Source organism: Manacus vitellinus, unplaced genomic scaffold (assembly GCF_001715985.3).
Source record: "Manacus vitellinus isolate BGI_N305 unplaced genomic scaffold, ASM171598v3 scaffold_30_pilon, whole genome shotgun sequence".
Classification (NCBI taxonomy): Eukaryota; Metazoa; Chordata; class Aves; order Passeriformes; family Pipridae; genus Manacus; species Manacus vitellinus.
In genome coordinates this window covers 9,088,332-9,105,401 of record NW_021940291.1, presented here as the reverse complement: position 1 = coordinate 9,105,401, position 17,070 = coordinate 9,088,332, and the positions used below count along the sequence as shown (strand labels likewise).

General features: G+C 38.2%; 1 protein-coding gene and 1 long non-coding RNA gene across 2 annotated transcripts in view; one reads left to right on the top strand and one right to left on the bottom strand.

Moving 5' to 3' along the window:
- Nucleotides 1–6,313, top strand: part of KIAA1549L (KIAA1549 like) — a 72,134-nt gene extending 65,821 nt beyond the window's left edge. Inside the window, exon 20 of the mRNA XM_018076135.2 lies at nt 2,657–6,313. Coding sequence (XP_017931624.1) covers nt 2,657–2,938 — 282 coding nt within the window. The 3' untranslated portion in view covers nt 2,939–6,313. The remainder of the gene's footprint in view (nt 1–2,656) is intronic.
- A 9,685-nt stretch (nt 6,314–15,998) lies between these two features.
- LOC108640283 lies at nt 15,999–16,826 on the bottom strand. Its single transcript, XR_001921058.1, has 2 exons — nt 16,396–16,826; nt 15,999–16,166 (listed from the first exon to the last, which is right to left on the bottom strand). It is a non-coding gene; the product is annotated as an uncharacterized LOC108640283 (long non-coding RNA).
- Between the last annotated feature and the right edge of the window lie 244 nt (nt 16,827–17,070).

Below are 17,070 nucleotides of genomic sequence, written 5' to 3'. Positions count from 1 at the left end.
TGTTTGAAACAATTTCTCAAATGTAGGGCTTTTTCTCCACTAGGGGAAAAAAAAGATCAATTCTGCTGTTTGAGCTCACATCTGGTATTTATGCAGAACCACTTTGGCTAAAAAGACTGGGAGATAGATTCTATTTCCTTGTGCAAATCATTAACAGAATATTTTAGTGAATTGCAGTTGAAGGCCAAGTTGGCTTTGAGCAACTAAGCAAGAGACAACATGGTCATATAAATGTTCCTGGGGGCAGCTGTTTGTTGTCAAACTTTTTTACTGCTCCTGATGCCTGTGAGGAAAAGAATTCAGTATGACTTTGAGATGCAAGTCTGAATTTGTAGGCAGAACTGTCAAGAAAAAATAAAAGATGTTCCTCTGTAAGGTGAGCACACCTGCTGGAGTGCCCTGACATCTGGAGGCTTGTGATGCTGTTGTTTAGATTTCCTTCCCAGAGCTGCCTTTTAAAGCATGAAAAAACCTATTTTCTTTTTTTTTTTATTGTTGTTGTTTTGTTGTTTCAGGGGTTTGTTTGTTTGTTTGTTTTGTTGTGGTTTTCTTTCATTTGTTTGTTTGTTTGGGTTTTTTTTGTGTTTGAGTGATTTTTTGTGTGTGTATTTTTAACCTTACTGACATTTTAAATCCAGGAGGCCTGCTGTATCATAGCAATTTTAAAGTTTTACTTTAATAACTAAAAAAGCCACAAAACAGATAAGGAAAGCTATTTTACTGTCTTCCATTCTTTTTCCCCTTTTGTATCCCTACTCTTGGCTGCAGTCTCATGAAAAAATAGTTAGATATCACTTGCTAAAAGTGGAGACTGAAAACAAACTGGACAAAACTGGAAAACAAGTCTCCAGCTCCAAGTTCCTTCCTCTGGAAGGAGAAGAGTGTTTCCTTGTCTTCAGGGAAAGAGGTGGCACAGTTAGAGCCAGTGGACTATACACAGAGGAATGGAGAGGGATGCAAGAATCTGTCTGAAAAGTAGCGGTGACTATAGAATTCAAAAGAAACAAATGTCCCTTTAACTTCACTTACCCATCCCAGAGCTTTAACAACTTCTTGTTTCTCAGACTTTCATCCCTCTAGTGGCATTGCAGAAGAGGTAAAAATGTAAACCCAAACCACTGCAGTTTCGACAATGAATTTATATCTCCCAACGAATGCAATTCTGTCAAGAAATTGTCTTTATTTGAAAATGATTACTAGAGGAACTAGTGATAGTGTTAACGACATAGCATGGTCAGAAAGCCTAAATAAAAGTGAAAAGTATAAACATCTAAAGTAATAATCAGGGTTAGAGTTTCTGGATGTGTCTTGGTTTCTGAGCCTTTATATTATAACTTGATCGTACTTCCAAGATTTTCTTAGAGTTAGCAAGAACAGAGGCTTAATATCTGTAAGAAGAAAATTAAAATTCTCTACTTTTCATGCATTTTTACTAGCCTGGACTGTTAAAAAGGGAACAGAGGAAACTTAATTTACTATAATATGTTATTTTCTGAGTTAAATGGTAAGTACTGAAGCACTAAGTTTTTTGGGAAAAGGCACTTACCTTCCAGACTGCTGGATGCTGCTTGGTGAAATCAGTAACCTGGTGGCCTCTAGTGGTGTGTTCACATGTTGTCCTACTGAAATCATCTTTTTAATAATCTGCTGTAAACTAAACAGAGGTGCCTGCATCTAATGATCACTTTCATATCATGCCTGCTTCCTATGTTTGACTCATCATTCCGTACTGTTTGACATTCTCTTCATTGCTTGATGGATATCCAAGATTGCAAAGAGCATCTGTAAATCCTAGTGGTCAAGGCTTTAAACATAAAGCCTGCTTTAAAATTAAGGGCTCTTTTATACTCTTCTGCAAAATATAAATACTATTTTTATTTAATGTGTTAAAATCTTCTGAGTGCTGTGAAGACTGGTATCGTGGTTCATGGATTTGTGGAAGAAATTAAATCTCACGCAGTGACTAAAGGGCCTACATTATTATTTTAGTTTTAGCTGGTGTAACAGGGGGCTGAAATCAGAGAAGTTACAACAGAGTAAAACTGTGAATCCCCCATGTGATTCTTTTAAATGTAGCCAGAAATCTTGATACTTCTGAGAATCAAACATTCTTTTCAGTCTTGAGTTTCCAAGTTGGCATACCTGAGCTTATCTCCGTTGTCTGGATCTACTGCATTCCTACCAGGAAAAGTGAGACCAGAGACTTGGCTGACTTGGATTAGACAGTGGCTGCAAATCAGAAAACTCTGCTTTTCTGTTCCAGGCTTTTTGGTGTCCTGAAATGTAGTCATGCTGTCTGTTTAAAACTGAAATGTTCAGGAGGAATGGTAAGCAGAGAACACACTTTCGGAAAGAAACTTTTCCCTCTGACTTTTTGAGGTGATGATAAACGAGGACGTGCAGTGTTTCCCCTGCCTGGTGGTGTTTTTGCTGCCACAGCTGGGAGTTGAGTACCTGGTACACGGACACGTGCATAAATGGCACGTGCCAAATTAAACATTTGTAAACAGAAGCTTAGGATTATGAGGTTTGCATTCCCTTCGTATGGTCCTGTCTGTTCCATCTGACTCCGGCCCAGGGAGGTTTGTGCTACCTGGCAGGTGGCACCACAGATCAGTTGTTCTCTGTAACTTTGTATAATTACAATTCTCTACAGGTTCCACTTCCTGGGTACATCGAGGCTTATCCGAGGCCCCGCTACCAACACAACTCCCCGTCACGCCTCCCTCGGCAGTACAGCCAGCAGGCAGGCATGCATCCCAGCCTGGAACAGGCTCCTCTGCCATCCACAGCAGCTTCCCAGCAGAGCCTGACGGAAAACGACCCCTCTGATGCACCTCTCACCAACATTTCCACGGCTGCCCTGGTAAAGGCAATAAGAGAAGAAGTGGCCAAACTGGCCAAGAAGCAAACCGATATGTTTGAGTTCCAAGTCTAATGTCTTTTGTGCACAGTATTTGTACCTTGCAACCTGGGGTAGCCAAGGAAGTGACTGCTTTAATTTTCAGTTACAAACTTGCTGCGAATTGCGCCGAAGTGTGATGGCATTTTAATCTGTCTGAAAAGTCAACGCTATGAAATGACTTAGAGTAGAGCAACAGGACTCTGAAGATATGTAATCCTGCTTGCCAGCTGAGGAAACGCTGCCAGGAAACTGTTTCGTGTGGATAAGATTGACCATATGCAATTGTTTGTCACTTAGCTCTAGTATTATGAGCCATCATCACCAGAGATGCTGCTGAACATGTCTGCTCCACACAATGTTTCATTTGCAGGCCCAAAGGCAGAGCTGCTGAAAATAACTTCTGCATGTCAAAGCTTTGATTAAAGAAGAAAATGCCACAGAACGTGGTTGGCTAAAGGCCACGGTCGGTGTGGTGGTGGCCATGGTAATTGTTTGCTGCAGGACATTGTATAAGGGATGCTGATCTCACCTGTGGGGAGTCATTCAGCCTTTTCATTCCAGAGACTGCATTCAAAGCAAAAGAATTCAAGATGAGTAAGTAATACAAATAAATGTCCTGTAAATAGCTCCGATTCTCTTCATCTTATTAACAGTACAAAGAAGTGAAACAAGAGAGGGCTGTGAAGAAGGTGAATGATATTTTGATAATTGGTGGCTACCTTGTCCATCAGTGCCACCACTTAGTTATGGAGGAGACTTTTTTCAGTGTGAGAGAATACAGTGCACAAAGGGCCAGCAAAGGATATTGGTGCTAAAAGCTTCCAAGAAGAATGAAAAAAGGTTATTCGCGTTTGCTCTATAATCAGACTTTTCACTCTGAATGCATGTGAAGCTGGTAAACCTGAGACCTTTAACTTTTTCCAACCTGGAAAAAATGAATACACCTGCTTGGACAAGAAAACCTCTGTTCAACACAGTTCTTTTTTTCTTTTTCTTAAACAATGCTATCTACTAAAGTGATGCCAGAAAGTGCTACCCAAAGCTGCAGTTGATGACACTGGAACAGTGAATGGGCATCTAGGAAGTTCTGAATGTAGAGGACCTAATTATTATATTAACATGTAAATAATTTAACAGTTACATGGATTAACAAAAATACTAATGTTCTGTGAAAAAGAGAGCATTGCCAGAAATTATGCTGACTTTACATTGTGCAAGATAAAGGTCACTGATCGTTAAACTGCATTGTGGTATGAATCCAATCCCAAAAGAATATCAAACCAGTTGAATGGGACAGTAGTTAATATTTTGCAGTTGTACAAACTAGTTGGAGATCATGAAAAATTGTTTTCAGTTCCTTCAGCAGTTTAGCTTTGGGAACTGAAGATGTTGCAAAATTTGTTGTGTTGGGCGTGTTTGATGTCAACTGGAATTAAAGGTAATGTCCTTCATTTCAGTAAGTTATTTAGTTATTCTCAATTACTATTTTGTCTGATCATTTCATTTCCCTGAGTTTCTTTGGTCTTTACTGATGTGAGGAAGGGAACTTAGTTTAGCTTTTTGACCACCAGTAAATTGAAAGAAGGAGAGAGAAGACTAGAAAACAGGATAGAAGCAGAAATTTGATAAAGCACAAACTTTTAAAGCAGAGCTATTTTTCCCCTTATAATGATATTACAAACCCTTACTGAGACTGTGATACATAGTTATCCTAGAATATACAGATATCTTCTGCTCCAATACCTTAAATATTGCAGAAGCCTTTGGAATGCTAGTTAATCTTTCAATAAATGTGAAATTTCATTTTTATTATTTAAAATCAGATATAAATAAAATGTATTTTTGTAATTTGTATGTATATATGTGCTGTATATTTTAATAAGTGACTAGTCTGCTATAGTCAGAAAATTTCCATAAACCGAGAAGAAAAAAAAAAAGAAAAAGAAAGGAAAAAAAATTCTGGTAATTTTAATGATTGATTTAAACATGCTATGTCCGGAGTACAAAAATATACATTTGGGTGACTTGGATACTAAACAACCAAAGAAACTCAATCTTTCATATCAATACAAGTCTAGTAAAGACCAACTGCTGTCTCAGTTACCTGTCAACTAAGTAATACTGATCTCATCAGTGTAACAGAATACAGCCAAATTGTGTTGAATTAATAGCTGCCTGAGAACATCACACTTTAGAATAGCAACTTCAAAATACTGGGCCAGACTCAATGTGCCATAAAAGGGCTTGTTCTGGTTGTCTTCAGTGGGAGCTTCATGCACTGAGAGCAAGGCTGAGTTTCTCTTTTGGGCTTCATCTATACATAGGAATTTCACTAGAACCCCTTGAGCAGGATTCTGCTTATTTTTCTGTCATTTGGATCACTGTAACATAAGTGCAGACATAATGGAAGAGCAGCTCACTTTTATTTAGCCTAAGCTGGTTCATAACTGGCTTAACCTAACTTGGGAAGCGAAATCCACTCCAAGTCACATCAGCCACATCTCGCATCAGCTTTGTTATCTCAGCTTTTCAACGATTCTTCTATTTAGCCCAGTGAAATTTTGCAAGTAAATAGGCCCTTCTATGCAATGGGAGTGAAATGAGCTGTGAAATAAATTTCTGTGTCCTAGACTCCTGTTTTGCAGCATTATCCTAAAGCTGCAAGTCTGGAAGCTGCAGTGATCACATGGATGGACGTGCTGAAGCCACAGAGCTGGGAAGGGTAATGTTATGATGTATTCCCCAAAAAAAAAGTCACAGGAGGTAGGACATACCAATTTTAAACACCATCTTTGGGACACTTAGCTCGGTGTGTAAATTGGTGTTCCCACTCTTAAATTTTAGCGAGTTAATAGTTCTATTGAAAAATATGGGAGGGTAAAGTCTCACATATTTTACATGATGAGTCATATATCTTGCCATACTGGAAATTAAAAATTCTGGCAATTACAGAGATGGACAGGGTTTGAGTGCCTGTAGAAAACAGAAAAACCCCAAACAGCCTTCTAGAAAGAAAAACCATTTCAGTAAAGTTAAACAAAGTACTCTTCTACTAAGGAAGACCAGTTAGACTTTTAAAGTTAATTTTGTTTGGTATTGTTATCAATGATGTGCAGTCTATTGAACATTTTCTGAACCATCACTCTGAAACCATTGTGGTGCACTTTATTCACAAAACCATCTTACCTTCTTCATTCATAATGCCTTTTTATCCTGCTTGTAATACGTTTCTGTATTTTTTTTTTTAAGTACAAAGTAAGATTATATCAAGACAGTAAGGACATTCCTGGGAAAGAAAAATCATGCTGTAATATCTATACTGTCTGAGCACAAAGCAATGATAAAGTGAAAATATAGTGTACAAATAATTTGTAATATAATAAACATTTTGTATGGCTACAATTACAATATAGTTTTTCAATACTGATTTCAAAGAAGAAAGTATTTGTGTTTAAAGTTATATCCTCATTCGAATATATCCATGCCATTTTTACTGAGAAAAGTGTAGTAATTTAGGTTTTTCTACTTAATGCCCCAGTTTTATTTAAAAATACATCAAATGTTTAGGTGAAAATACTGTTTTCTGTGTACAAAATCTGTTGATCTTCTGACCACTCTTTGTCTTCAGATTTGTAAATAATCAGTAGAAACAACTGCAGATGAAATGCACATATAATTACTTCTTGGTATTTGCGTACTGACCACTTTCAGTTGGTAAATTACATGTGATATTTCCTAACATAAATAGAACAGTAACTTTAAGAGGATAAAGTAATTGACAGTAATTTTTTGAGAAGACCATATTATCTGGATTTGAGAGAACCTCTAGCACTCAGTCTAGAAGTATGAGTAATATTTGCATCCAATAATATTATGGGTAGAACTTGATAGAAGTGCATGAAAATCCTATATATAGAGATGGGGACATTATCTTACATAGTGATCATTTCTTTTTCAGACTAACTTTGAAAATGTGAGCTGTAAGAAATGTAAGATAAAAATGAGAAGCAAGTAGAAAAAGCAGCACTGGACTGAGTGGCAGAACTGTTTTGCTTAAAGGCTGATACATACAAAGCTGACCACAGTTTTCATTATATTTCAAGATGTCTGACTGTTAAACTATTAATTACATTTTAAAGTATGTTTTTTTAGTCCTGCATTGCCAATGTAAGAGTTAACTGCCAGCTTCTAAAAGCTGAGGGAGCTTGAGAGCAGCAAGTTTTCTGAGCTAGCAGAAGTCACATCATTTTGCTGACCCTGTTCATCCTTTGCATTCTGGGCAGTTCCAAACACTGTGCCCAGTAACTTATGGTCCTGACCTTGCACTTCTTGTACATGAACAAATCTCAGTGTCTTCCCCTTCCTTGCTGACTGAAATGGGATGGGAAAACAAGTGTGAGACGATCTGAAGGCTGTTAACAGGTCAGGAGTACCTTAAGGGTTTGGAAGCCGTGGACCTTCTGTTGTGCATTACTCGTACCTATAGACAATGGTTGTGTTTGGCAGCTGCTCCCAGCAAGGTGCATTCCTTGATATGACTGATACACATAAATTAACACTCAGTCCTGTCCCAAGAGAGTGTATAGATTCCTGCTTCCACACCTTTGTGTAAGCCATGTGCATTCTCTGTGCAGCTCCATGTGAGAGCGTGCCGTAATTAACACCAGTTACTCAAAGCAATCTCTTGTAATAAAATACCAAGTTGCACGGAATCCTTATTTTACTACATCATTAGGAGGAGGAGGGAGGAGAGGAGGGAGGAAGAAAGATGTGGTTATAGAGTATGCAGACTTTATAACAGTGCTAAATGGAATCACTATCTCAAGTGGTAACTTTTTGTGGTAGACTTTCTTTTCATCAGTTATATTTTTTGGCCCTAACTCCAGGACTGAGTAACATTTTTTTTTATTATTTTTTTTTTAATGCCTATCAAAATAGCTCAAAATTAGATTTTTCCATTTTAAGGATAAGGTTACTCTTTTAGAATGCTTTTTTTAAACTTTTGCCTTTCTCTCGTAGATAAATAATGCAGGACTCAACTTGTGGAAATGAGATTTATATAGGTCAGTGAATAAATTGCTTTCTGACTTGCTCTTTAAGAGAGACTTTCAGGATGGCCAAGTCATAAAGGCAAGGCTGGTTAATACTGAAGAATCTCTACTGAGAAAAACTGCATTGCACATCCTTGATCGAAATTGTTTTGCCCCGCAAGTGGAAAGCAATCAGAAAACTGGGCATCTGGTGATTCCTGTTACTCAGGAAACTTTTTGCTTGGGCTTTGTGTAAGACATGGGAGATGAGACAGAGATTTTGAGGGGGTTGTGAAATGGGTAGACTACCCTGTGTAACACATTTGCCCTTTGAGTTACCCTTAATACTCACAGACATAAAAACTACAGCCACCAAAGTGTCGTGGCAGAAAGGTGGTTTAGGTCCTGATTTTAAAAACAGTTGAAATGCCCCCCAATTCATATAATATTTCATGCTTTTAAAATCACCTTAAGACCATATTCTTATGAGTATTGTATCATACTTGAATATATCTATACGTGTGTGTCCAAAAATATTTTTTCAAAACTAGTTTTATTTGTCCATCTCTTTGTCCCTATTCATTTCAGGTTCCTTAAGGTGTACGGAGGCAGTGATGAAGAGTTTGATCTCAGAGTTGTTCTGTTAGATGAGAAATAGGTTTCAAAGAGGTGGTCAAATGTATAGCAGATGTCTTGAAAATAATTACAAATATCATGAAGAGGTGTTCCAGAAATTTGATTATTTTTTTTTCATTTATTAAAAATAATTCTTGTTTTAAGAAGTGCCTGACTTTTCATGAATTTTTCATACTCAATTAATTCCCAAGGAGTAGCTAGAAACTATATTGCATTCTGTAAATAATTTTGTAACTTTATAAACACATATTTACCTGTGAGGCAATAATGGCTGCAAAGGATTGTAAATCATACGGGCAGTTGATTCCACTGAGTACAATATTTAGAAAGGAGGTGAATTTCTCTTCCAAAGTATGCCCCTTTTCACTGCAGCTCAGTGCATTTCTGTGCTTTGTAAATCAGTGTCTAAACACCACAACAAACACTGACATCAGTTAAAATCTCTTTTATCTGGCAAGGAGCACTGACTTTTGCAGCCCCAGTGGGACCTTGTAAAGAGTGCCTGTGTATAACTTCAATTTTTTAAGCTATTAAACCAGAAACTTGTGGGTCCTGAACTCTGGCTTTTTGCATGGAATCAGTGGCTTTTAGGTCCTGTGTCACCAGCAAACTTAACTAATAGCTTCCTTGAGATGTGATGCAGCAGAATACAGCACCCTGTGCCAGGGATCCACCAGCACCTAAAAAGCAAGTTACTGTGGTAGAAGAATAGGTAGTAAACCTTGCATTTCAGCAGTGGATGGACACTAAGTGGTTATGAATTTGTTATTATGGCAGGTCAAAAAGTCTTGAAGTTAACTGCTTTGAATCAGTTTATGTATTTGGTTAGCTTTTGATTTCTTCATTTGTTAACACGGTACGAAATGAACAATATTAACAGAATTAACAATATTAATTCTATTTCAGACTTATAAACTTGGGAGATCTGAATGTAAGCAAACTTGGAAGTTTACTCTCTATCCTTTTCTCTATCTACTACTTTTCACACTACAATTAGAAAAAAAAAACCCAAACACTTTACCCACCAAAAAATTAATTTTAGTATTTCTTTCTATGGCAGAGAGACTGGGAATGCTTTTTCATTTCATGTTGGTGTTGAGTTTTCAAACTGTATCCAATGTCATATTTGATAGAAAAAAAAATGGCAGTGAAGCCATGATAGAACTCATCTTACTGAAGCTTAAATTTTGGGTTAGGATTTAGCAACCCATCAGAAACAGCTCAGGCCCAACAAAAGAGTCCGTTCTGGGCGGTTCTTTGGATCTCATTAGAAAGCACAGATATTCCTATGCTCTTTGACTTTTTATTTTCACTTGATGTCTTTCTTGCTATTGCTGTGCATTCTGAATTTGACTTTTACATTGGTGTACACAAAGAGGTGCACTCTTTACCTCACTGATATGCTGCTGGTGTGATAGAAGTAGTAACCAACACATGTGACAGAATTTTCAAATAGCTGTGGCATTGCTTGGTTTTGGCCTGTGTTCTGCTTTGTGATGATTACAGAAATCATATTAGTATTAAAGCAAAATGTGAGCATAGATAACACCTTCCACTGAAGTTATTGGCAAAACACCTGCTCACTTCAAGGAGAACAGGACTGATCCAGTAATCCCTCAGTTAAATTAGCCATCACAAGGATCTTAAAGTTGTGCAAAGAGAGGAATTATGCTTTCTGGTTATGGGTAGCTGGAAATGGGGAGATCGGAGGTCACTTGATTTTTGTTCAGGATTTTGGATTGGTCCTGGGCAAGGTGCTTAATCTGACTGTGCCTCAGTGTCCCATCTGTAAAGCAGGGTGAAGGGACTACCCCTCCTCACAGCCCTGCTGAAACCCTGGAGTGCAAGTGGATACTTTAGTATGAAGCACTATTGATTATTTCATGGAGCTTTGGTAATTGTTCAAGGCTATACATTGCCTGTTCCTCTGGTAGCATTTAAATAGATGTGAATTTACAAGAAAAACCCCACCTCCTGATAATATTTCAGTATGTTCTAGGAAGCCTTTCCAGTAACAGCCTCTGCACTTTTTTACAGAGATTTACAGAATTTATATCAATAAATCACCTCGCTTCCCATGCAACAGATCTCATTTTCCAAGGAAATGAACTTTTCTTACATCTTTGACTTATGGAAAGGACTAGCTCTGCATGATTACAAATATCCATGCTAACTTTGGTGTTCACAGCTTGATTCAACTAAACTGTAATGGCTGTGTCTGTGAAATTTGCTCAAGATTTATGAGTGTTTCAGCTGTAAATGGGAAAATTAGTTTTCTGAAGCTGCAAAATTGAGAGTGAATTTAAAGCCAAGTCTAGGAGGGATTCAAATGAAAGAAGAAGAAAATAATTAATTAAAATTTTATACTATGCAATCAGAAGGGAAATCTCCAAGAACTGGTTCCTTTTGCAATTACAAATGTAGAACCATAACGATGGTAGAATTTTATATATGACTGAAAAGAAGGCATTTAAAATGTTCTGGGTCATTACCAAATGACTGTGTTTTTACTCTGAGCCATAGGGTGATTCTAGAAATGAAGCTTATGAGTACATAGAATAGTTTCTTTCATGTTAGTGGCTATAGCTTAGTTAAAGTTGTACATGTGTTTTCCTTGGCAGTTTTGCACATTAAATAAAATACGTCTCAAAATCCGTGTTGCTACTTATTGGTTGTTCCTGCTGTGTCCTTTTCTTTAGATCAGTGCTTTAAAGCATGAGCCTTCTTTTTACCTGGAGCTTCCAGGCTTCTGGGCTGCTTAGGGGTCCCCTTGCTCGTGGCCTCAAGGCAGAACCTGGCAAAGGACAGGAAAGGAGTTTTAAGAACTACACAAGTCTAACCCATGTATTCCAGCGGTGGCATTCCCCCTGAAGAAGGGTGTTTTCCTACCTTACACAGAGGTGAGCAGTGCACTAACCAGCAAGACTGTGAATTTTGAGGACATCTTGTGTTTCTGCGTTTCCTTTGTGAATTTTTGTTCTCACCTTAATGTCCTCTATGCATTCCCCTATTATTCAGTCAGTTACTGTGGTTTTTAACAGCATTTATTCAGGCCCAAGTTTCATGCTGTCATACTGAAGGAAAAGGAAAATGAAGCTATGTACTTCTGACAGTACTGCTTTTGTGCTATTTGTGATGTAAGAAATTGGGACTAAAAAGTTTGTTTTAGTACAAAGCCTCTCTTTGTAGATTTAGACTTAAAAAAGGCAAGAAAGGATCTTCCCAAAATACAGGATAAATGAACTTCCTAGTGTATGTATCAATACTAAGGTTCTGGACAGATGGTATACTTAAAATACAGTTTATATTTTTATATACATATATATATATATATATATATGCTGTGACTGTGAGTGCTTAAATTGCCTCAAGAGGCTGTTCTGGCTTTTCTCAAGATACACTAAAATCTCAGCCTATTTCAAAAATGTATGTTTTTAGTGTGTAACATTAAACAGGAGACTTGTGTTATTAATAATTATGTTTTCTTAGAAAAGCCAAATGCACCACTTATGGACTGCTTCCTGATTGGCAACTTTTTGATCCAGCATCTAGATGTCAGTGACCTTAAGAAACATCACCTCCCAAACAAACAAAAGAGGACAAGTTTCCTAGAGTTAAGTGCTGCTCTTGATTTCCCTACTTTATGTTGAGATCTTTGCTCTGAATATTCAGGACAGGTGAATCTTATCGTGCAGCATACACTGCTGAAAACAGAAAAATCATTTTATGATAGCTTACTGCTCTTGGATTTCCTTTGTAATCTGTCCCTGAGCTAATTAATGCAGCTCTGAAGATTAATTTAAATTCTAATGATCCATTGTAATAAGGCTGAGTATCTATTTGGAGAATTTTAATGTTGCAAACTCTTAAATATAACAGCCTGAAATTTAATGGACCCAACTGTTCGGTATAAAATACTTTAAAGTTTAAATGCATTCTTGTTTTCAAATGGCTTTGTACCTAATTTTTCCCATCATAAAGCAACCAAGGCTGTTCCAGGTTTCAGAAATGAAAGACCTGAGGGCATTCCTTGGGGAGCACCTGGATATCACTGCAGGTGTAGACACAGCTCTTTCAGCAAGACAGCTGTCATTGCTCAGCCCTTGTGTTGGCTGCAAAGACGTGACAATCTGCTTTAGGAGAAGTTTTCTTTGTTTAGAATTGGAAATGGGAGCAACCTACTGATAATGTTTTGAGATCTCTGCCCATGAATCAAATTTGTAGCCTAATGTTTCTTTCTGGAATGCAATTTGTTGAGTCACAAGGCCGCTGTATGAAAGAGGTCTGAGCTATGCCAGCATCTAAATATCAGGTTTAGCCACGCCTGAGCAGTCTGAGAGAACAGAAACAATTAAAAAAATGAATGTCACAAACATTGTGAATAAAAGAAAATGCAGTAAGAATGCTGTTCTGTTTAATGTATGCTTAGTTGTTACAAAAGAAATTATAAACACATTAGCTTTCAGATGAACCCATAGGCCTGCAAAGATGAGAGCAAATTACTGGATATAACAAGATCAGGTGGAAACAGAGAAGAAAAATAAAGGTAAATAAAATGTTTAGGGGCAAATAAAAATCAGCATATGTGCCATTATGTATTAATAACCTGGTTGTTTGTCCAGGTATGGACAAGCTTATTACTCCCTTGCTGAATTCATGCATGTGAGTGTGTTACTAGTTCCAACTGAGAGTACAGACAGTGATTACTTTCAGGCAGAAATATTACATCATGTGTCCCATGTTTCTCCTAGAGTCTCTAAGTTCCTTTTGTAGGTGCTACTTCACACACACAGAAGGGTATTACTTAATCACACATCCAGTGATTCTCTCCACCATTCTTTAATGATCATCTTGGAATGTGGAGATGCTTCAGTGAAAGGGCTTTGGCCAAAGTATCCTGATAGAAGAGTGCTGTGGGTGATGCTGGCCAAGGGAGACCATTCTGCCTTGTTCTGGCACATGAGCCAAATGACTTTTTCCAGTAGATGTGTGTCCCCAGGCAACTTTAGCTGAGCTTACATATTAACTGACATTATTCCTTGCATTATCGCCCAGTAATTAAATATGAAGTGTTGTTTTAATGTAAAGGGCGTATGAAAAACCGAACAACAGATGGAAAAAAAGATTTAAACTGTGTGTTGGGAAAAGCAGCTTTTTTAAGCCAAGAAAACCCGAGCAGATAACGGCTGATGAGAGCTGGATGCAAAGTGAAAGACTTGGTAAAAGCTGAGAAGTAACAGTTAGGAAGCAGTGATGGCATGTAATGGAAACCCTTATAGGCCCTTGCAATAACCTTGGAAAACTTAGAGTAGTTAAGGAATGAAATTATTCTGCAGATTTGGAAAAATGAAGATAGTTTCTCTGCTACCTAATTTGATTTTTAAAGCTCTTACTTCTGCACAAAGCCTTTGAAGGCCTCTGTGTCTTGGCCCTTTATGTTTAATCCAAGTTTGTTTTCTGATACTCAGTTTAGGCACTGAGACAATTCTCAATTTCATAGTAATCAACTATTTCAGTTTAACCATTTGCATTTTCACAGTAATTAACCATTTCAGGTTTAGCCTCAAAACTCTTTGGGAGAATTTTTATCCTCATTCTGCAGAGGGAGCAGTGAAACACTTCAGTCCAGATTTCCAAGGTGTTCCAGTGATAATTTTGTTCTTTAGGCACATAGATTTACCTTTTGTTTATTTACAGCCTCAGCCTCTAAGATGTGCCTGGAAAGACAGATAAATCATGGGTGGTTCTGTGAGCATTTCCTGACCAGGTGTAAAAATACCTCGTTTAAGAAACCCACTTTGGAAGTGACTTATGGTGCTGTCTGGAGTGAAACAGCTTAAAATATGCAAAGTAGTGAAAACAGAACTGTTTAGCCAAGAGCACGGCATTATTAATTAGACTCCAAAGAACTAAGAAGCAATTAAATGGTGCCAAGGTGGGCTTAAAGACCTGGCTTCAGCCAGCTAAAGGGGAAGGGTGTTTGAATTGAAATGGATGATTGAGTGTAAAAGAAAAAGAAGCTTACAGTGGCCACTGCTGACCCTGACCCTGTGTACAGGCAGCTGCCAGGGCCTGGGGCTCACCCTGAGGCTGCAGGAACCCCGAGTGAGACCCTCCCTAGGCCTGTGTTAAAAGAAGCCTTGTCCCCAGTCCTGCCCCTGGGCTTCCCACCTCCACCATCCCGAGTCCCTCTCCATGCCCTGCCTGAGGAACACCAGACCACTGGACAGAGCCCAGTCTCACCACCCTGCTCAGGCTTTGGTTTGTTAAAAAGCCCATTGATCAGCAGATGAAGCCAAGGATTGCCATGTCAGCAGGGACACCAGCTGGCAACAGCCAGTGCAGAGGGTAAGATTCCATTTAAGATTTCCTAGTGCTCTGATAAAAGCTGATTGTTATAGTTTGATGATTGAGAAATAGGAGTTATAAATTAGATTTTTTTTTTTAATATGAACTCTGTGTACGGTAGATCAGAATCTGGCTGGAAAGACTGAGATAGTATAAGAGTGAATCCTGTAATAAGCAGTAATAGGAAATAAAATTTTGATATCATATTGTGTTAAAATGCTTCACAGTTGAGCAACTGGAACACAGTTTAGAAAACCACAGATTAAAATATTAGACTTAAAAATAAAGCTGTTTGCCAAAATATGACAGCTTCAGGGTCATAACTTTATTATTTCATGCTGCCACCTACTGCTCTAGGATTAGAATAGGAAAAAGTAATTGGTATCTTTTTATCAGTCTGATCAACCTGTTTACCACTTTGTGAGGTTATTCTCCATGCCATGTATGGCACCACTTGTGAATGGTAAATGTTCCCCAGATCTTTAATTTTTCCTCATGAAAGGATGTGCCTTCCAAACATAAGGATGTTGTCGCTTCAAAACTACCGCTTTAGCCTAAGCACAGTTATTCCTAAAACAACAGTAAAATGTTAATTGAAAATCAATGTTATATGACTATTCTGTTAAAAGCTAACTCAAGCCATAACTTCTGTAATTTTGTGGTAGACCAAAGACTGTGATTGTAACAAAAGATTTTTATGCTAACATGAAAGTAGTTTTTTAGAGCTGGCTTAGAGGTGTAGACCTTTGACCATACCTATTGACTCAAAGTTACATTTAATGTACTTAGAACTAAAAGAGAAAAAAAACCCCCACTATATTTTGTATTGCAGTTACTGCGTTTCCTGGCCACACATATCTTGAACACCATCAATGGACTGCTGGGAATCTTGAAAACAGCAGTGTTAATTTCACAGTGGTTTTGAAGACAATATTATGCATCCTGTCTGCATATAGTGACTGGAGAAAAAAAAAAGGTAAAATATACAGTAGTGTTATCAGTAACTAGTGCTAGACAATTAATAAACAAAAAAATGCAACAATATACTATATTTTTTAATTTGCTAGGAGAATAGCATCTAATAAGTAGAAACCCATTATTGAAGGTCCATTAAAATACTCCATAGAGATATAGTGGCAGAATATTCAGCTGAAATAATCCTCATTGTGTTGGTGGCTATTATTTCAGGTTCTGCAGTGCTTTCATGCTTTGTATCTTCTTCTCTTCCAGTGCCTTCAGAAGTTTATCTAAACAGGAATAAAACATAATTTGTCATTAATTTTGTCATTAATACTTTTGGGAAAATCAAATAATGTATTAAGCAAACTAATAATATTCCTTACAATAACTCGTCTAGAAAATATCTGAAAACTACAGTTTCTCAAAACAATAGGTATTAAAATGGAAAAACATTTACTATAACAAGGGAAAAAACTACTAATTTCCTGTTCTGAAAAGTAAATATATGCAAGCTACCTATCAGAATGTCTTTGAGATCTTCCTTCAAATGTGTATATCTGATGCACATTTTTTTTCTGTGTTCTTGTAACCTTTGCACTGCTGAAAGTTTCCTGACTAGCAGCCCGTGGCCCTGAAGGAAATGAGGAGCATCATATCCTTACGGCTGTTGGCCTCGCTGCTGGAACTCTGAAAGTATCCCGACCTGATGAACTATTTTATTTCTTGCATTTCCTTCACGGCCAGCGGGTTATAAAATTAAAATGCCAAAGTTTAGCTTGTTTCGGGTTCCCCCCGCCCTCCATCTATCTGTGGCCGTCAGTGGCGTTTATTCCACGTCGATGCGATTTACAACCCCAGGGTCTCATTAGTAGCGGACACATTTTGCACGTACAAACTCCCTCTGATTCTGCGCTGTTTTCTTGTTAACACCTCGGGGAGGTGGTGGGGGGTGGTGGCGTCTGTGCCTTTGCGCAACTGTAACTACATCCCAAATTCTTACGCCTCCCTGAATTTGTGCCCTCGGCCCGGGGAGATGAGCTGGGACAGTGCTTTTGCTCCCTGCACCCCTGTGCTCGCCCAGCCGCGCCGTGTCCCCTGGGCTGCTGCGGGGCACAGACCACCCTTTCGGGGCGATGGGGGGACCCGCTGCCCTTGCGGCCGGGCTGCGCTGGGGGGCTGGCAGGGGGTGTC